Genomic DNA, 20,367 nt, shown 5'->3' with positions numbered 1-20,367 from the left:
GGGCAATGTACATATCGCTGAAGCCACAATGGCCCGGTGCTATACCAAACGGGCAATCCACCCGCAACAGAGCACTTCGCTCTGCATATCTGGCAATAACCGTCAATGAAGGTACAAAATCAGTCCAACTACCATTGACTTACCATTGACAGGCCAGCGAACAAATCAGCTTACCACCCCGACAGCAGCACATATCAAAGTTGCATTCATCCTCGAAATATTCTCGCAATGGGTGATCTAGGACAGGAGAGCAACCCATCCTTCGTCCTTCGAGCTGTCAAGGATGTCAAACTCGAAGACATTCCGAAGCCCACGATCACTGACCCATACGATGTGATCGTGCACATTGGCCAAACCGGAATCTGTGGCTCAGACGTGCACTACTGGCAGCGAGGTCGCATTGGGGATTTCATTCTAGAGAGCCCTATCGTTCTTGGCCACGAGAGTGCCGGTACCGTGGTCGATATTGGTTCCAAGGTCAAGAACCTCAAAGTCGGAGATCGAGTCGCCATTGAGCCTGGTGTGCCCTGCCGACACTGCGACTATTGTCGGAGCGGATCCTACAATCTTTGCCCCGATACTGTATTTGCCGCGACTCCTCCTCATAACGGCACGCTGTCCAAATTCTACAAGACGGCTGCAGATTACTGCTACCCACTAGCTGACCACTTGACGCTGGAAGACGGTGCGCTTTGCGAACCGGTCGCCGTGGCAGTGCAGATCTGCAAAGTCGGCAATGTTCGACCCGGACAGACAGTGGTCGTATTTGGCTGCGGGCCAATTGGACTTCTCGTGCAATGTGTCGCGAAAGCGTATGCCGCGAAGAAGGTCATTGGCATCGACATGAGCGCCAGCCGTATGGAACTCGCCAAGTCGGTGTTGAAATGCGCCGACGAGACTTTCGCACCGCCACGAATGCCCAAAGCAGACGGTGAAGCTTACGACGCCGACAAGGAGAGCGAGTGGAGTGCGAAAGTCGCGGCACAGATCAAGGATGCCTTCAACTTGGGTGAGGGCCCCGACGTCGTGATCGATGCGACTGGAGCGCAAAGCTGCATCCAAACGGGCGTCAACCTGTGCAAGAAAGGCGGGACATATGTGCAAGCCGGGATGGGCAAGGAGAACATCGTCTTCCCAATCACGACTGCATGTATCCGTGATCTGACGATCCGCGGTTCCATCCGATACACGGCTGGCGTCTATTCTGCAGCCGTCGACCTTGTGGCTAGTGGGAAAGTCGATCCGAAAGTCTTGATCACGCATCGATATTCATTCGAGAAGGCAGAGGAAGCTTTCGAAACGGTTCGAAAAGGTGGAGAACATGTTTTGAAAGTCATCATCGAAGGTGTCAAAGACAACTGAGATGCTATGTGAATGAGAGAAGGGAACTAGGATCATCTGGGACCAGGATCCACTCTAGGGGACCCCAGCTCGGCATCCGCAATGGACGTGAGCTCCTGCAGTCAAAGAGACGAAATTGTCTCCGGCTACGAAAACCCCGACGAGCATGCTCTTTCGCAACGTGACCGGAGTGGCAGTGATTGGACTCTGTCTCTCTGCGGGGGTCTCTTCTCTGAGGAACCCCGAAGACGACCAGCTTGTCGAAGAAAATGTATACTTATAGACTGCCTTTTACACTTTTCGTGGATATCTATAAGGAGGGCGATGACTAATACCACGATATACCACGATATTGAGAATAGATTATAGATGTCCCTCTTAAGAGGAGACCAGAGAATCAGGGGTAAGCGAGAATTCAATAGTTAGTCTTCGAGAAACTTGTGTCTGTGTCGCATTCCTTTTGTACCGAATGGCCTCTGAGAGGCGACAAGGACACTCTCCTAAGCAACATACAACTTGTGATTCTTCGCAGTAGCCATAGCCTGACTTCTTTGGTTGAGGGGGAAGGCGGCTAACGTTACTTGCGTGCAAACACGTCTGGCATTCAGTTCAAATTTGAAAAGCGCCTCCGAATGATCATTCTTCTCTACCGACAAGTGTAGCCACCGTCGACCACAATATCGGCCCCTGTAGTGTACGTACTGGCATCGGAAGCAAGATACAAATACACACCCTTCAACTCCCTGGGATCCGCATCTCTCTTCATGGGTGTCAACTCATACCACGCCTCCTTCATCTCGAATGCACAATCTCCGGAGATAGCAGTATCTATGTAGCCCGGGCTAACACAGTTTACTCTGGCAAAACCAACCCACTCCACGGCAAGTGATTTGGCAAGATGAATGACACCTGCTTTGCAAGCATTATAGCAAGCCTGTCCATGCCGTTAGCTGTCGTTTCACAAGCGAGTTTCTTGATATCATTCTTACCTGTTGCTGGGGCACATTGGCTGCGTGGCCACTCATGGAAGCCGTGAAGATCAAATTTCCTGAACCTTGCTTGCGGAAGATCTCACCAGCGACACGAGCACAGTAGTAGGCACCGGAGAAATCCACATCTACCACACGACGCCAATCTTCAAGCCTGTCATCGAGACCTCCGGCTTTTGATGGGATTCCTGCATTGGCGATCATGACATCCAGGCGACCAAAGTCAGCGACAACAGCTTGTACGGCGCTCGACACCTGGACTTGCTTTAGCATATGACATACCCGGGACATCATGTCTATCTTACCTGGTCATAGTCTGCAACATCACACTGGTAGGCTTTGCACTTGACGGAAAAGTCTTTCTCGATGCTGGCAGCGAGCTTTTGGGCGTTTGGAGACTTGTAATACCACAAAGCGATATCTGAGCCGGCTTCTGCGAGGGCTTTCGCAACCTCGTAACCGATTCCCCCTGATCCTCCGGTGATGATCGTGACCTTGCCATGCATGTCGAACATTTTGAACACGCTGTCCTGCAATTGCTTTGGTGCTGGCCAGCGTATGCTGGCAGGGTTACCGATTGAGCCCATGTTGACTAGATTGGATTGACAAGAGTAAATGGTCAAGTAGTTTGAGCGTGTCTAGTTGTGTCTAGGATGATGCGTGGTACAAATACTATCTCTGCAGCGAGTTGCTTTGTTCTTAACCCGTGAGGTCGGACTGATCTGCCAACCTTGCTATGAAGCATTGTTCTAGAATGGCACCCACTCGCTACCCCACGAGCACACACGTCCGGCGCACAACCACGTACAAGGGCATGTACCATTCTGCTCCATACTATGCAATATGTCCGGACTGCATCCACGCGGCTATCGCTACAATGAGCAGGCGTAAGTTTCCGGCGGCAGGGACACGGGATTCTCTCGGAGAGCCTAGATGGACAGTGCACACCGGAGCATCCACTCCGTCGACCATTTTCATTAATCTACCTCAGTCTAGGTTAGTGAAACCCACACCGGAGCACACAACACCGTGGAGAGGCGATTTTGCACCCAATTTCGACCATGTTACTCTCTCCATCTTCTCCTCTCCCCGCGTGTACACGAAACCTGGAAATCTGGAAAGGCGGAAAGGTGGAGTTGCTATAACGTGGGCGTGTCTCATGATCATAGACTGACCCGCTCGACATGTGAGGTGCCGTGTATATCAATCGATCCTTGCCCTCTAAGGAGGACCGTTCACTTCCCATCACAAGGCTGTTCGGAATTCCAGAAAACAAGTCCCCAAGATGGTCAAAGATTCGGAAATCGTGGGCGCTGCCCTTGCAAGAGTTCTTCCTGCCTATGAGAAGCCATGGTACAGGATCCCTCACTTACTACAACTCAACCTCATCCTGATCGTCCCTCTCCTCTCCTCCGCGGTTGCAGGCTATGATGGTAAGAAGACACCTCTGTCGTCGAGGTGGCTATGGTAGCTGACATGGTATATCAGGCTCGATGATGAACGGTCTGCAGGCGACCAGCTCATGGAAGGCCTATTTCAATAATCCTACCGGCTCCATCCTGGGTGTTGTCAATGCTGCACAGTCAATCGGATCCGTTGCCATCCTTCCTCTTGTTGCACCGTTGTCGGACAGGCTCGGTCGCAAATGGACACTCCTCATCGGCATCGTCACCATTATCATCGCTTCCATCATTCAAGCAGCTTCGGTCAACTACGCCATGTTCGTCGTCTCGCGTATCATCGTGGGTGCCGGTGGTATGCTGGTCACCCAGCCCTCACCCATGTTGATCTCGGAGCTGTGTTTCCCAACGCACCGAGGCAAGTACACCTCACTCTTCTGGACCATCTACTACTTTGGAGCCATCCTGGCTGCCTGGAGCACCTATGGCACACAGAAACATATTGGAAACAGCGACTGGGCATGGAGAGCACCGTCCATACTTCAAGCGGCTTATCCCATCATCCAGCTGTGCTTCTGGTGGTTCGTGCCAGAGTCACCCAGATGGCTCATCGCCAACGGAAAGATAGCTGAAGCTCGAGCCATTCTTGCCCGATTCCACACCGGTGGCGACTCGAACCACGAGCTGATCGAGTTCGAGATGGCTGAGATCTCCCAAGCCATTGAAGCCGAACGTGAAGCCAAGAACACAAAATGGTCATCCTTGGTGGCGACGCCCGGCAACAGGCGTCGGCTGTTTATCGTCGTGTGTGTCGGTGCCTTCGCACAGTGGAACGGTGTGGCTGTGGTGTCCTACTATCTGACATTGGTCCTCGATACTGTTGGCATCACGGACCCTGACACACAAACCTTGATCAATGGGTAAGTCAAGTCACCCCTGTTCATGTTATGCATTTACTAACAAGTCTGGCAGACTTTTACAGATCTTCAACTTCTGGGCCGCGGTCAGTGCCGCCTTCCTTGTGGACCGACTTGGTCGACGCACTTTGTTCAACTGGTCTGGCATTGGCATGTTGGTCTCATTCGTCATCTGGACAGCCTGCTCGGCGGTATTCGATATCAATGGCAACAAGAGTGCAGGTATTGCTGTTGTGGCATTTGTCTTCATCTACGTGAGTAGCCCTTCCCATACAACCTGTCGACGACCCGTGTTGGCTTCACTGCAAAATGCTATTATGGATCAACCTGCTGACTCTCTTCCAGTTCTTCCACTACGATATCTGCTACACACCGCTGCTGTTCGGATATACCACTGAGATCTTGCCGTACTCGCTACGAGCAAAGGGCCTGACAGCCGAATTGCTCTCCATCTACGGCTCCTTGGTGCTCCTCGCGTTTGTGAACCCCATTGCGCTGGAAAACATTGGGTGGCACTATTATATCGTCTTTTGCTGCCTCTTGGTCGTCATTGTGCTTGTCGCTTTCTTCCTCTTTCCAGAAACAAAGGGACACAGTCTTGAGGAGATTGCGGAGATCTTTGACGGACCGAGAGCGCGACCGATGGTGGTCGACGACATCATGCTTGACAACAAGGACACACACGGAGAAGGCGTCGGTGTCGAACATGTTACGAAGGTGTGAGGATGCGGCATGGGGGAGAGGTTCAAGTCGTCGGGCTCATTGCATTGCGCGTTCTGCAATAGTAGAGTACTAGACGAGATTTAGCTACTTACCTCAGACTTCATGATAATATTAGCTGGTAGCGATACACCTTTGCAGTGCAGTGACAAGCTTGTAAGCTTCGTTCGTCCCGCACATGAATGCACCTCCGGGGCTGTCGTATCTTGCTTGCGGTTTTCTTTGCGCATCAAGGTTGCAGAAACTTACTAGGTAAGTACGACTCTGTCTCGTCAGGAGTGAGTCTGGCGAAATCGTGCCCATGAGGTCATGGCCTACGCAGTCATTGTTTAAAGAAGCTTTAGCGAAGCACGTGAGAGCGGCGGCAACGGCCTTGACGGCGAGGACGGTCCGTCGGCCTTGTTACGTTCTCTCGCATCGTACCTATTCCCAATTCAACAATGTTGAACGACTGCGTGATGATTAGGACCCCTTGGTATATCTCGCTGTAAGTCGAAACAAACGTGCAGTAGTTGAACATCAGACTACCCATCAAATACCCTGATAGCTTCAAAAAGCGGCGACACGATATTCTGGAAGACCTGCTGTTGAAACTTTCCGTCGACCTCGGATGTCCTGGTCCCTGACCAACGAAGACATTGTGTCACAACGTCGCGATAAGAGCCGCCAAACTCCTGCTGTACATCCTCAAGAAGTCGGGAGGCGGTTTTGAAGTTCATATTCTCTTCGATACGATCGTCGTCGTTGGGGATCCTGAGAGAAGATATAGTCTCGCAAAGGGAAAGTCCAGTCAATGCAAATCCAAGCGGAAAGAGGATTCGATTGGCGATGAGCGTGCTCGTTGAGGTCCTCGTCGTTGGTATCGTGGTCGCAGATGTGGTTATCGCGTGACCAGACAGGTAAGGCTGTTCGAGTATGGACACGCGGTTGTCCGTAACTTTGGGGAATAATACATCCCTATTGCTCCAGTCGGCTTTGAGCCAAGTTCCATGGAATCGAAGTACGGCCGAGGCAAGAACTGCTGCCAGAAACAAGCGATCTCGTCTGCTTAGCATCGAGCTTGCGCGGGCTATGCGAGATCCCACAGTGGTCCGAGAAGAGACTAACATGTCCTCCAGAGTCTGCGTCTCCATACTGGCATCGAGTCTCTCGACAAGGTGGAGAGAGTATTGGTGAGACGGATTATCTTCGTCCAAGATGGGCCCAATGCAGTTCTTCAAGAGTGCGTCGGACTTGGCTTTACAGAGAGAGAGAGTCGAGCACATGTCCGAAATTGGCAGGTTTGGGACGTTGGACCATGGTGCGCTGTTCGAGGGCGGCATGGGGATCGCAAAATGCACTCTTGGTGCCGTGGCCGTACGTGGAAGAGTGGGACGGGAAGGCAATAGCTGTGCTGCCGCGGGAGGCGTGTCCGTCGACTGCGGAATCGTCTCGACTTCATACCAATACCACTCTGGAACAGGTTTCGATGCAATAGCCCTTGAACTAAAGGCTATTCGCAGCTTCGGTTCTGCCTTTTTTGTCTCGTCGTCGTCACCGGTGTCTAGTGCTCGCGGCTCAATGCGAAGTTGTACGCAGTGAGCGTCTCTACATGGACAATTCCAGTATTTGCCCCGCACAAGGGCGTTGTAAAGGCTAATAGCGTGTTCTCTTGCCGCCTCATGTTTCGACAACAGCCAAGGTACTCGATACTTCCGTCGGATTTCTTGGAGGCTGTGGGGTTGTTCGACAAGAGTCTTGAGCGCTGTATTGCCTTTTCGATGTCTTTGAGTAAGTCTTCATAGACGGATTTTGAGAAGATGTCCTTGAGCTTCTTTACCTCCCGGTCGACAATCGATCTGTCACCCCACGATATCTGGTCATAGATGATCAACACGTCTGCATACCGTTCAAGCTGAGGGAATTGGTAAAGCTAAAGGACTCAATCCTCGGCAATTGGGAAACATACCTTCAAGGGGTCTCCGACCTCAAAACCAAGTTTCGTGGACAACTCCTCCGTTGCAGCCGACAGCTCTGTCATGGTTCTGATGAAAACGTCGTGGCTACGGCCGAGCTTGCGAGCCAGCTTTTTCTGGAACAGGGAATCCCCCCATAATGACTCTCGAGGATTCTCGACAAGCTTGGCGACATCTTCTTCGTACTCGACGATGCCTTCCAATGAAAGTTCGAGCGTGTTGAGTAAAATCACACGTTGCGTCCCAAGCCTTGTAGAGTAATCCTGGATGCGTCGGCGATATCGCTTGGTTTTGAAGCCTTTCAAGGTCTCGATGCCTTGAATATATGCATCAAGTTGATTCACAATCAACGGAAGAATAGCCAGCACGAGGCCTGCTGTCTCGATGCCGGTTATCATGATGAATCTCTTCTTCTTTTGACTCAAGATTTGGGGGGAGAGACTCACATCAAGGACGGCTGAAACTTCATCGATACAACTTCACGGCGTGGCTAGGGTCCAAAGGCAACCCCGCCACGCTCAAGTACTACGATTGGTAAGAGGACCAGCAGACCCTTGCGTGACTGCATGCACAATCTCAGCTCGAGGGGCCCCCTGCGACATGCGGCCTCTATCTCCTAATGTTCTCCCACTCGGGACATCATTCCTTAGGTAGATTAACAAAACGCATCCTGTATCACAACCAAGGCATGGACAGCAAAAGTACCCTTTGACTAAGATCGAGCGCGAATCGAGTCGTTTCGTACTGAACAGCCTTATCGAAGCTTTCACTGCGGTGGGACAAGGCTGGCGCCTGGGTTCACTCAGCCGGAGAGTCTAATCACGATGACACCGCAAGGACACACTCAGCCCGGCTGACAATGGCAAACAACATCTCATCTATGGTTCTCAAGTGTTTGAAACTCTTCGATGCTCTCATATCCCGAGATGAATTAACATCTTATGCGAAGGAGGTACCGACAAGCCTGTGGACCGGTGAACTGGGGAGATTGCGTCTATGGGCGGCCAACATCGGCGCTCATCAAAGTGGCCAATCTTCCGCTGACTATCGCCTAAGAGAAGCATCCCACATCAAAAGTCAGACCGTGAAGCTACTGGAGCGTCTTCGGCACGTTCTCCAAGACCTGGATGACTTGTTTGATGGTACTGGCCAGGAAGATGAAGCACTCTCACTCGAAGATGACGATGAAACCGAAGCACAGCAGATATATGGCAGTCTTGTCACCGCCGTTGATTGCCTTTTCCAGATCAGCATGATCATCCGGCGTCCCGCGCACCATGATAGGCTTCTAGGTACCAGGAAGTCGGACTTACAGCCTTTGAATCATTCGACAAACAGCACGTCGACCACAAATATCCTCAGGCTGATCGCATCGTGGTTGACCGGCTTGGGGTCGCCATTTCACGACGCAGAGCGGCACTGAAATATCGTCAAAGGCATCGTGAGAAGCTCGGGGAAGGTATCGATCAGCCCGAAGCTATATCCACACTTCTCTCAACAACAGTCGCCACAGACTTTGAGGAGCCTTATATTGATCTTTTCGAGGAGACGCGCTCAGATTCAGATCTTACCCAAACGTCGTACGCCACCAGCCTTTGGGAAAGTGGCGAACGCATCACAGTCCCACGTCCTCCCATGGAATCGAACGGTGGGAAGCCATTCGAATGCCCCTACTGTTTCTTTGTGATCACAGTCTCAGACAGGCATTCGTGGATTCGGCATGTGTTTAGAGATTTGATGCCTTATATCTGTGTGTTCCCTGACTGTCCCATTTCCAACAGACTATATGAGAGCCGCCGCGAATGGTTTCATCATCTTCAGACTAGGCACTTGTCAGGACTCGTGCCAGGTGAAAGTACTGATTGTCCCTTGCACTGTGGAGCTAGGGGGCCTGCCATATCCCTTGCACGACACCTTGGGAAGCACCTGCAGGAGCTAGCACTGTTTGTCCTTCCGAGTATTGTAGAAGACGATGGCCAAGATTCAGACGGCACTCACAGGTCAACTCCCAACGAAAACATTGGTAACAGTATCAGTACCAGCTCTTCTGGAGATGAAGAAGATGACGAAGTGTTTTTCAACCACTCCGAATCCAGAGGAGAGTTGGAGCCAGGTCCTGTCACCAAGGAGATCGAGAGCCATAGTGACGGGAGGGTGGCAGTCGAAGGCTTCGCTGGCGAGCTCGAGGACGCTTTGAAGGGAGAAGTCACCATAGCACAGGAAGATCACGCCAGAAGGATCCGCGACGTCGAACAACAACGATGGCAGGATGAGGAGGAGTTGAGGCGGTTGAAGCAACAAAAAGAAAGAGATGCCATGCTGCCAGAAGCGAAACTTACGGAAGTGAAAGACAAGAAGGAACAAGAAGATACAAGGGGATCGAACACATCTTCGGGGTCGATGCTCTCCAGAACAATCACGTTTCACGAAGGCAGCGATGCTGAAGGCGAGGACATGCCCCGCGAAGAAGAGGAGAAGACCGAGAAAGGGAAGGAGAAGGCCGACTTGGGGAGAGATGACGACGACAGTGTATTGAAGGCACGGCGAAGACTTGAGAATGCGACAGAAAAAAAAGAGTCAGTCGTTTTCGAGAACAACATCTTCTTCCCAACGCCGCCCAAGGATCGAGGGGACAAGGTTAACATCAAATACCGGAAGTCAGAAACAGCTAAGACTCACCGCCATTACCAAGATCCAGACTACGTAGACACGCGTCCTACCGTCAACACGAAAGGTCAAGGAAGGGGCCAAATGGCAATCATGAAAACCTAGGTAAGGATGATGTGCGTGAGTGGAGAGTAGGGAGCAGGAGCCAAAGCAGGCAAGGCAACGGAGAAGGCATGGAGTCTAAGATGGGTGTGTCGGAGACGGAGGTCGAGGCACAGTGTCGATGGCTTCAAGTAATAAAGTAAAGCTTGCATGGATGCCCCGTAAGTTAGCGTTGCCAAGAATGACATCAATTTTCCGGAAACCTTGTCGCAGTACTTGTGACTGAACATCTCCGAACGCGTCTTTTTGACACGACGAGAAACAATGTTGTAGACATGGCTTCGTCGACACAGCCCGCCGGCCAAAAGCGCAAAGTAGCTTTCGACAGGCCTGCCCAATCTTCCCAAGCGCGTAAGCGACAGAAACATCAAGATGCTCGTGCTATCCCCATTCAGCGGGCTAACGCTGCCCTCCCAGCCAACGGCGAACTCAACGTTGCATCGTTCATCAAGGCACGAGAATTCGAGATTGGTGCTTTGGAAGGGAGCATACAGAAGTCGAGAAAAGCACTAACCACCAGGGCATTTCAACAAGTACCCCGGCAGCTGAGGAGGAGGACTGCTAGTCATAATGCCAAAAAGGTTCCCCGAAGGTTACGGAGGAGGGCAGAACGCGAGGTCAGTTGATGTAGCCCTCATGGAAAGATGCTGTGTACTGACAGAGCTGACCAGGATGGGTAGATGAGGGACGATAACACTCCGACGGTCACAAAACGAACGCGCACTCCTTCTCGAAAACTGAGACTGCGACTGGGTACGGCAAACCTCATCAAGCAACTCAACCAGAAGAGAAAGACAGTACGGCAGAAAAAGAAGGAAGCGAAAGCCAACGAAAAGCAGACCGACCCCGAAAACCATGTCTCTATCTCCAAAGTGCCGAGACTGAGAAAGAATACGCTGGCAGAACCACCGAAAGCCACGGTCAAATACAAAAGGAGACAGGTCAATAAAACATGGATGCCCACCCATCTGTGGCATACCAAGAGGGCACATATGACACGTCCGACCGAGCCATTATGGAGGATAGCTATCCCCTTGAGTCCGACAGAGAAGAGTTACAGACCGAGTCATCGGGCAGCAGGTTCACATGGTTGTATAGCTTGGGATACGAGCTATATGTCTACCGTTGCCTGTCGTGGTACCGAAGCTGCGTTGGAAAGCATGCTCAAAGCCTTGAGTTTCTTCCCGCACGGTCTTAACCCTGCTATGCACAAGAAGTGGAAAGCTGGGACTCGGTTCGCTGAGGCCTGGGTGTATGAGCGAGATAATGCAAAGCAGGCCATCGCACTGGTCAAGATTATATGGTGTATTCAGTCCAAAACGGAGGTGTCGACTGCTGCGACCCCCAGAGGGGATGACCAGATGGATGTTGACGGAAATAACCAACCACCTGTGGCGAGCACAAAACGGAAGGCCAAACTTGACCACCAGATCTTATTTCGAATTCACCCTTCGGCATTCCATCAATTCTGGCAGGAACTGCTGAAAGTGGCCAAGATGCAGAGACCACAGGTCCTGCTTGAGGACCTACGGTTTGAGTTAGGAAGTATCGACGTCCAAGGTCCAGGATCAACAGAATCTCTGCTAGGTATTCTGCGCCCACTCATGAGTGAAGGAGGCGAGGCCGATACCACCGTGTGCACCTGGATGTGCCTAGCAGGACTGAACAATCCTGGTGGCGTGCCACTGAATGCTATGCTCGCCTTGGATGTCATGGACCCCAGACTCAATCATCCGCCCAAGCAGGTCAAATTCCCAAGCGCCCATAACAGCCGTCTCGATGAGATCTTAGTATCGTGGCCTCCAGACAAGGAACCGTCTTCGTCACGCCTGCTGTCCCACAAAGAGCGTTGGCTCGTGAGCAACTCATTACCTTCACAAAAGGCGATCAACCGTCGGAGAGCACTTGCGCCTCCAGGACAGACACCCAATATTTCTGCGAAAGACCCGAAGATACCTGTTCTTCTCATGGCGTCCCGATCAGAAGTCTCCAAGACCGCCAAGTCTGCCAACGCACAGGGAACGTGGACTGTTCTACTTCCTTGGACATGCGTCGACCCTATGTGGCGGTCGCTAATGTATTATCCTCTCTCGTCAGGAGGCACGCCACGATTCGGAGGGCTTAAGCAGACACAGCAATTAGCGTTTGAACATGGAACACCGTGGTTTCCTGGTGACTTCCCCGGCACTGAAGCAGGCAAGGCATGGGAACGCACAGAAGGTGAGCGGAGATTCGATGAATGGGTCCGCAGACCTCCAAAGAACAGAATAGCTTGGGACAAGCTGGATCTGGGTATGGGCAGGTGCGGCGAAGTTGGAAGAGGGTGGGCGTGTGATTGGGAGTGTCTTTTCGACAGCACCAAAGAGACCTCCAATAACGGCGTGATTGCGCCGCCTGAGAAAGCAAAGAAGGGCACAGCTGAAAACGTCGCGCCACCATTGACGCAACGACAACGCAAAGTTGCAAAAGCGAAAGCCGAAGCTAGTGCGCAGGACGAGGACACAGGCCGTCGGCGCAACACTTCAAGTCCGGAGAGTGACCCCGGCGAAGATCGAATCACAGCACCACCTGAGGTCCAATACGCTCAACTCCCTCCAACTACAAGTCTAGCACTGCTCAAGAAACCTGCAATCACAGCTTTGCCATCCCTACCAGCACTGATGACCGTCCGTATCACACTGCTGGACAAGGGTACCCCGGGACCCGCTGCCCGCATATATCGCCCCCCATCGACCAGCAAGCCAGCCGCAGAAGCAATACCCACCACCAACGAAGCAGGCTTGCCCGATCAAACTCAGCATCAGAGCTGGTCTTCCGAACCTCCACCAGCGCAACACCCACCCGCGACAAGCACGACAGATTCCTCAGCTTTGTCCAAGGATCTGTCAGCGCACGGCCTGCGAGCTCGTTGGCTTGCATTCGACCCTCATCCTCATGGTCAGACCCAGTCATATCCACGTCTTCCCAAACAAAAGACCACCAAAATCAATCTCCCGCGCCAGCAGCACGTCTACCCGCGCGAATCGCTCGCCAAGATCAACGTCCTACCAAAGCACGCACCGCAAGAAGTCATCGACAAATTCGGGCCAAACAGCGCCTTTGGTCGCGGTGACGGCGAGATCCCCAAGGAAATGCCACCACCACCGAAAAGTGCGAAGCAGAAAGGTAAAGGCAAAAACGATCGCAAAGACACTCAAGCCAAAGGCGACACTACAAAGCCCCGCCTCAAGGAGAACAACAACCAAAGAGGCTACCTTGACCCGGACGACGATGAACTTCCTCCGGCACCAATGGCAGACTTCCAAGATCTTCTCGACACCTCGCCTCCCGAAGACGAGTGGTCGAAACATCCGCCCTGTCCGGACGTGCACGATCTCATCGGCTTCGTCACATCGGGCGCATACAACCTGTCCGAAGGCCGTGGGACGGCGGTGGCCTCGATCTGGGCGCAGCGTGTACTTCAAGGCTGGATCGATCATGTCGATGATAATGCAAGCGAGCGGGAGAAGAGGTTGTGCATTGTGCGTAATGCGGGCGAGAGCGTTGGACGCTTGGGGGTTTGGGAAGTCTGTGGTGGTTGAAATCTTTTCACGACCACCGTTGGGGTGTATTTTGACCTTGTGTGCTGTGCATGACTCTACATCACTTGTCCCGAGGTAACCAACATAGCCTACGCACAGAGTGTTGTCTGCTCATGAGGTGCCATACACGAGGGTTTGCATGCAATGCGAAAGCAGTGACACCAACTATACACACGGGTATGACTTTCCAATCATCTCCTCATAAGACTGATTAAATTATACACAAGGAGCTATCTGTCTCACGTGTCCTGTCATCTCGTGTCCAAAAAGCAGAAGAGGGTATCCAAGTGTAAGCACAAAGGCGAGTTGAACGACTCCGCCTCACAGTTCAACGCATCGAAAGAAAGACAATATCCGAGATTTTTGTCGCGTAGAGAGGAGGACAAGCGTTCCTCATCCAGTCATGAGCCCTTTCCTGCCAATCCAAGTCCCCAGCCATTCCCACTGTGGTTGATCCCGACCAGAGTATGTGCACATTGACCCCCAAACACCACGCTTGCCAATTTGTACAACGCTGAAGAAGCGGCCAAGTCTAGATAGCATAATTCTCAGCATACAAGAAAATCTCGTCCTTGCCGCTATCGGTCCAGACATCGCGTTGCAGGCGTGCGACTGTGCTCGCCACATCTGTCCGCATCTCCGGCGGTCCACAGACGTACACACACGTACGACGACCGAATTCCTTGCTCAACCCCTTTAGCATGTACGGGATATCCGGGCGGCCATATTCGGTGCGCCAGCCGTCGCGCTTGTTGGCAGTGACACTTGTAGGAAGGAAGGCGAAGCGCATGAGATTCTTCTGGAACTTGGTCGGGGTTTGGGGGAAGCCGAAGTCGAAGGAGCGTGTTGCTTCGATTTGCGCTTGTGACAGGGTCGACATATCCTGAGAAGCTCGATCTCGAGCTTGCGGTGCTGCGGACGGGCCCTTGCCCGGTTTCGTTGGCGGTGGAGGGAAGTATGTTTGGGCCTGGGAGTCAGCCATGTGCCGTGGTGGTGCGAGGTATGCTTGTGGGAGGGCGGTAATCTGATCCTCGAACTCTCGCTTGAGTTCGGGCTCTTGGTCCATGTTCATCATTGCCGAACTACGCTTGCTCCCGGGGTTATGGATGGCTTCGGTGATTTTGTCGCGAATGCCGCTGAGACGGTGCTCTTTGGCTTCGGGAAGCGTCTCGTACCGCGTGGTGGCTGTGATATAGAAATGGCATTGTACTGACCCGGGAGGTGCACATTCTCTGCAGATACGCAGTTCTTCCTTGAACCATTCCATGATGTCGGGACGTTTCATGGCCCAGATGACATGGACCTTTGTGGTTGTTGCTTTGCCGTCGCGCATTCGCTTGATCAAGTCCAAGAGCTGGCTGGCGATGGCAGTGATGCCACTACCACCAGCGAAGAAGACGACCTGGTCGAATGAGGCCATCTGCCGTTGCATGCCTCCATAAGGACCCTCCACGAAAGCTCTGTACGTCTTGTATAGGCCCTTTTGGACGGCGGTTTCAAGCGCTTTGCGAGTAAAACCACTAAAAGGTCGGAAGACCAAGGTCATATCTCGATATTGTTCACCATATTGAGAAGGGAAGTCCTTGCTGCATAAGGAGGCAATCGTGAATGGATGATTTTCCAGTGCTGCAATACCTGGCATTCTCAAGTATGCATACTGGCCCGGTCGCCATCTCTTTTGAGTTGGGATGGTGACTTTAATGGCATTCTCGGGCAAAATCGTTATAGCAGACTCTTCTCCAATAAGCCAAGAAGATCGGAAGGGATTTGTCCAGTTCAGGAAGAATAGTCGCGCCAAGAGTGAGACGACCATCAGCACAACCGTGGAGTATAGATACGCCCAGGATCTCAGATAGTTGTTGCAATGCCAGAACAAAAGGCCAATGAAGGCCCACGCAACTGGAATGTGTAAGATGGCAAACAGCTCGTACATCTTGGCTCGAAGTATTGGCAGGGAGTGAAGTGTGAGGAAGATCAATGGTGCGATTGCTGCAATGCCGGTAGTATAAATGTAGTATTGCTGGCTGAAGTACAACTTGAACGTGGCAAATCCCGCCGGGTCCTTGATTGACTGGTACCAGTATGGAACTGCATGGATGACTGCAAATATCGAGCAAAGGTAGGCTGTCCATCGGTGCAAGACGATAAGCCGATCATGACCAATCCCCGTCAACAGGGAGACCGGGTTTGCCTTGGTGGCCAATACAACACACCATGGCACCAGGGATATGGACATCATGCCTGCTCGAACCGCCAGTGGAGGTGAACCATATGACATGGAGGCATAGAACAGCGGACTTGGCAGGAAACAGTATAGTAGGGAAGCTGTCAAGCAGATCGTGACAATGACGATAGCTCCCAAGGATGGAAAGGTGAATTTGTACCTGCCAATCCGTAGCGCCGGTATCGGGCGGTAGAAGATCCATCTGAAGAAGGCGACAGTGTTGTTCAGAGGCGCTATGGCGGATACGGCTGCTTGATGTGGCTGTTTCTCTGCGATCAGAGGCCCCTTGGCGGGGAAGAAATGTCTTGAAGAGCCTTCCGTTTGAACGGTAGTTGCGCTAGGTAGTTCATAGTCGACATAGCCGTACATGGGTGAGGGGTTTGTGTATGGGCTCGCTGCTGAAGCCGAGTTGATGACCTCTTCCTTGTACAGGGCGGTTCGGATCTTGTCGCCCCAGTAGTAGTATAATCGCATCAGAGTTGCAGATACCACCAGGATGATACCGACGTAGACGAAGAGTAATCCATACTTTCCAGCTTGGTTGAAAGGATCATGTTGGATGGCCTGTATCAGTGCGGGAGGCGTTGTACTGTTTATGGGTATGTTCACTCTCTTGACCAGTTCTTCCTTCGTCCTCTGGGTTAGCCAGAAGTCAACCTCTCTTCCTGTCAATCGTACCCAAGCCTCCGTCGCCGTCAAAGGCATGATGTATGGAGGGAGCGCTGCGCTCTACCCAACAGATCTGAGGATTGTACAAGCAGTTTGAGGAGGGGGCGATCGTTCTTGTTCGAAATCAGGATCTGGTCAAGTTTGTGGTCGCGGTGAGACCCTGCTCAACCTATTGGATGTTGATCGTTTTCGCAATATTGCGGTATGATCCGTGACCAGTCAATGGCCTCGGCAATGCGATCTGATGAACTTCGTGTACTGATCTCTACGAGAGAGCCTGCTCCCTCAAAATGAATAACAAGATAGCGAATGTAGGGAACGTGAAACGGAGGAGCTCTTGCCGTTGGAACATCGACGAGGGAAATGGAGGAGGCAGAAGAATCGATATAGACCTGCATCAAGCAGAAGCAGCAAACACCAAAAGTGACGAAGAGACGACCGCGCGTGCGGTTGAAATGTTCACCCCGCTACTCACCGTGATATGGACTGGGAGAGCGAGAGTGCACGCAGCCATCGAGCGGAGAAGCAATAGTAACACAGCAGCGACATTATCCTGCAAGAGGTGAGCGGTAGAGTCAGCGGTTCAACAAGAGCTTGCATTGGTTGTGATGCAGGTAAAGTGCATGTGGACATGGACATTGGACATTGAGAGTTGGCGGTGGAACCTGGAGCGGACCGAAGATGGTGAGAATAAGTCCAGCATTAGTTCATGCAGGGCAGCAACAAGAGGAATTGTGTTGATTGGATAGATGATAGTGATTCGGACAAGAAACAAAATGCAGAGGAGGGAAAAGATAAAGACGGAGACACAGAAAAGAGGAAAAAGAAGGTGCGAGCTGCATTAGCGACGTTGACAATGGACCAATGAGAACCTCAAGTCCAACCAATACCACAGTGAGATTAGGCGCCCATCAGGATAGTGACAATGTGACTACATATTAGCCACTGTTAGGCCATCCAATGCCATTCCATATCTCTCCCAAGACGCAATGACTGGATCGACTGTGCAGCAAGGGTGCTTCTGGACTTTCTGGGGGTCCAAGATCCAGGTGTAAAGCAACGACATACACAGTACCAGTGAAACAGACCGACTTCTCACCGCATAGGGCTGACCGCTCCATCCTCCAAACTGGACGTTCCTGATCGTAGGGCCAGTTTGAATTATACCAACGCCTCCTGAGGTGGAATATCAGTCAGAGATTACGAGCAGATAAATATCCGGCGTCGTATATTTGAATTATGTCATATATGTACATATCTAGCCATATCTCGGGCCTGAGCTCCTGGGCTGGTATGCGACAATGAGCTTCACTCTTGCTGGCGATTGTGCTCCCCATCTTGACTTGCTTCCTGCATGAAAGGACTGCGTCGCCGGATACTCGGACCCGTTCCCAGCAACAAAACCGGCACGAAGCTCAAGGCAAGGCCGATAAACCCAAGCAGACTGCCTGCCCAGCCGTAACCTAAGTTTTCAAAAAGGACATATGACGCCAGAGGCAAGAAGGCGGCAAACACGTTCCTCCGAAGACTTGCTGCTGAGAGCGCCGATGCGGCGAACTGCACATACGAATCGGTCAGGTAATTGACCACAGAAACGTAGATGCTGTATATGCCAACCCCCACACAAGCGACGCCGCATGTCGGCACGATCCAGTGAATGCCAGGCCGGCACGTCCAGCCATACCAGAAAAGTCCGCCTGTGAACAAGAGCGATCCAGGAACGGACAACAGTAATCGGGATTCGGGAGTGTGTTGGCCGGGCTTTTCTTTGTTCTTGCGGGCACTGCGAAAGTACAACCAGTCTTGAAGCGGACTGAAAACGGTCCCAATAAGCGCACCAACGCTTATTGCCAGCTGAATTAGACCTGTCTGGAACACATCGAAACCGTAGTTGATCGAGAAGGTCTGAGGCACACTCGAGAAGAACAGGAACAAGATGCCTCACGCAAAGCTGACCCAGAGTGTAAAGGAAGTTACGACAGGTTCGGTGAGCAACATCTTCACTGGCCGCTTGAAGCTGATTTTCACCTGTTCCGCTGTTGATTCTCTCGCAAGCTCCGATTTAGCAAATACCGGTCGTCCGGTCTCGTAGCGCAGCTTTTCGGCACGTCTAGCCAAGATCACGTCTCCTCGAGTTTCTCGCAGTATGAACCAGAAGACTGGTAACAAACCAGCGTTGTAGATGATCTGAATATTGAAAATCTGAACTGCATTAGCATGTACATCCGGTCAAGTTCAAGAATTTCCTTTGTTTGGCATACCCATCTCCATGGATCGTGCTTGTGAACCTGTACGATAGCGCTGCCGACGAATGGACCCAGAGCTATACCGGCAACCGAAGTAAATCCTGATATGAACCAAAGTGAGCATTCGTTTTGAGTCGGCCCGACCCGAGCAATGACATTGTACTTACCAAACAAGCTCATTGGAAGGCTGCGAGCCTTCTCGCCGTCCCATATGTCGGAAATAGTACCTCCAACCAGATTTATAGCGATGCTTGATGCGCCGCCACCAAAGAATCTGGTCACCACGAGCGTAGCGAAGTTCTGAGCAAAAGCTGAAGGCAAGAGCCAGATGATGAAGAGCGCGTATGCCATGAAATAGCTGCATTGGTGTTAGAGAAGCTGCGAGTATAAAGCCAGAGTCAGGATGCGTACCCAGGCATTCTCCCACGATTCTCAGTCAGCGGCACAAACAACAGGGGCAACAATGCAGCTCCCATATTCCACGAAGTTGTAGCCCAGTACAGGTTCGGAAATGGTCGGTTCTGGACATGGAACTTCCTCTCATACCAGTCATTTCCGGATCCGTAACTTCGGCTGGCAATGCGATTAGAAGTGAGATGAGGCACACCGTGATTGTGAAGACCCATTTGTACGTGTCCGACCAGTTGAAGGGGTTTTCAGGGTCGTCTTCACCATCCCAGTCGTGAATGAACTTGCCATCCTGTGTGGTATCCTTTCCGTCCTTGTTACCTCGTTCGTCTTTACTGCCTGGACCTCCATGGTGTTGGTTCTCCGACACTGCCGTTGCCGCTTGGGATACATACGAATATCGCGCTGACGAAACAGAGCCATATTGCGGCTCATCTTCACAAAAGTCAGCCGCCAATATAGAAGATCGGGTTAGAGAGAACGGCTGCTGGGACGCACATCGGGAGAATCTAGGGATAGCTTGAAATCTTTTACCAATCTCTAGGCCATGGTCAGCTTCCGTTCGGGGGTCCATCACGAAAAAACCTGGCACGCAATCGAAAGGAGAAAGGGCCATAGAAAGCACGATGGTGCATGGTGCTTTGAATCTTGCAAGCCTTCACGCTCGCATATATATGTTGAAGGCCACGATGAAGGGACTGTGCAGAACCCAAAGACATGGGGATGACGTTGGGGACCTGACAGACATCAGAAGATCAATGTCCTGTCATGCAGGATTTTCATCATTGCCGAAAGCATTCTTTGGGTACCCAATGACATATATCGTGCCAAACAATCGCAGGCCGCATGAGAAAATGGTGCAACATCGAATTGAGGTCAGAACAACACTTGGGCCTTAGTAAGTCGGATTGTATTCCAGATGACCGGCCTTTGCAGGTAGACAGACTTCGACTTTTGAAATGTTACAAGGCTGCAGCTCCGAGGAAGCCTTCCACCCAACTAATTCAGGACAGCGCATGAGGCTCGATATCCAGGCTGGGGTGCGTCAAACAGTCTCATCGAGCCGCCACTCAAGCCTCCGGGGACAACGCGCCAACGAGGAATGTGTTTGTGACTCTGTGAGTCTCCACTCGGGCCATTGTCCGGTT

The 20,367-nt window shown here is 51.8% G+C and overlaps 7 protein-coding genes across 7 annotated transcripts; 3 read left to right on the top strand and 4 right to left on the bottom strand.

Moving 5' to 3' along the window:
- The first annotated feature begins 5 nt into the window (after positions 1-5).
- Positions 6-1,712, top strand: EDD37DRAFT_695906 (chaperonin 10-like protein). Its single transcript, XM_062820124.1, has one exon. It carries the CDS (start codon positions 229-231, stop codon positions 1,360-1,362), a length of 1,134 nt encoding a protein of 377 aa, XP_062668329.1. The 5' UTR covers positions 6-228; the 3' UTR covers positions 1,363-1,712.
- Positions 1,713-1,987: 275 nt separating this feature from the next.
- On the bottom strand, positions 1,988-3,151 carry EDD37DRAFT_687528 (L-xylulose reductase; the record flags this gene model as incomplete). The annotated part of the gene is made up of 3 exons (XM_062819941.1): positions 2,636-3,151; positions 2,331-2,585; positions 1,988-2,275 (listed from the first exon to the last, which is right to left on the bottom strand). The coding sequence occupies exons 1-3, from the start codon at positions 2,915-2,917 to the stop codon at positions 1,988-1,990; spliced, it is 825 nt and encodes a 274-aa protein (XP_062668328.1). The 5' UTR covers positions 2,918-3,151.
- A 274-nt stretch (positions 3,152-3,425) lies between these two features.
- On the top strand, positions 3,426-5,590 carry EDD37DRAFT_580134 (general substrate transporter). Its single transcript, XM_062814409.1, has 4 exons — positions 3,426-3,763; positions 3,819-4,650; positions 4,703-4,901; positions 4,993-5,590. Exons 1-4 carry the CDS (start codon positions 3,616-3,618, stop codon positions 5,368-5,370), a joined length of 1,557 nt encoding a protein of 518 aa, XP_062668327.1. The 5' UTR covers positions 3,426-3,615; the 3' UTR covers positions 5,371-5,590.
- Positions 5,591-5,717: 127 nt separating this feature from the next.
- On the bottom strand, positions 5,718-7,720 carry EDD37DRAFT_695903 (uncharacterized protein; the record flags this gene model as incomplete). Its single annotated transcript, XM_062820123.1, has 3 exons — positions 5,718-6,954; positions 6,987-7,261; positions 7,316-7,720. 3 exons carry the CDS (start codon positions 7,718-7,720, stop codon positions 5,892-5,894), a joined length of 1,743 nt encoding a protein of 580 aa, XP_062668326.1. The 3' UTR covers positions 5,718-5,891.
- Positions 7,721-8,181: 461 nt separating this feature from the next.
- EDD37DRAFT_610861 (ribonucleases P/MRP protein subunit POP1-domain-containing protein) lies at positions 8,182-13,672 on the top strand (the record flags this gene model as incomplete). The annotated part of the gene is made up of 5 exons (XM_062815248.1): positions 8,182-8,614; positions 8,638-10,056; positions 10,095-10,178; positions 10,365-10,708; positions 10,772-13,672. The coding sequence occupies 5 exons, from the start codon at positions 8,182-8,184 to the stop codon at positions 13,670-13,672; spliced, it is 5,181 nt and encodes a 1,726-aa protein (XP_062668325.1).
- Positions 13,673-13,938: 266 nt separating this feature from the next.
- On the bottom strand, positions 13,939-16,728 carry EDD37DRAFT_474468 (metalloreductase transmembrane component). Its single transcript, XM_062813144.1, has one exon. It carries the CDS (start codon positions 16,599-16,601, stop codon positions 14,205-14,207), a length of 2,397 nt encoding a protein of 798 aa, XP_062668324.1. The 5' UTR covers positions 16,602-16,728; the 3' UTR covers positions 13,939-14,204.
- Positions 16,729-17,515: 787 nt separating this feature from the next.
- On the bottom strand, positions 17,516-19,835 carry EDD37DRAFT_683155 (major facilitator superfamily domain-containing protein; the record flags this gene model as incomplete). Its single annotated transcript, XM_062819826.1, has 7 exons — positions 17,516-18,480; positions 18,511-18,767; positions 18,827-18,912; positions 18,979-19,169; positions 19,223-19,384; positions 19,417-19,624; positions 19,718-19,835. The coding sequence occupies 7 exons, from the start codon at positions 19,833-19,835 to the stop codon at positions 17,874-17,876; spliced, it is 1,629 nt and encodes a 542-aa protein (XP_062668323.1). The 3' UTR covers positions 17,516-17,873.
- Positions 19,836-20,367: the final 532 nt, after the last annotated feature.

The sequence above is a fragment of the Exophiala viscosa genome (genome assembly GCF_022695815.1).
Source record: "Exophiala viscosa unplaced genomic scaffold EDD37scaffold_8, whole genome shotgun sequence".
NCBI classification, from domain to species: Eukaryota; Fungi; Ascomycota; class Eurotiomycetes; order Chaetothyriales; family Herpotrichiellaceae; genus Exophiala; species Exophiala viscosa.
This window is presented reverse-complemented; position numbering and strand designations above follow the sequence as displayed.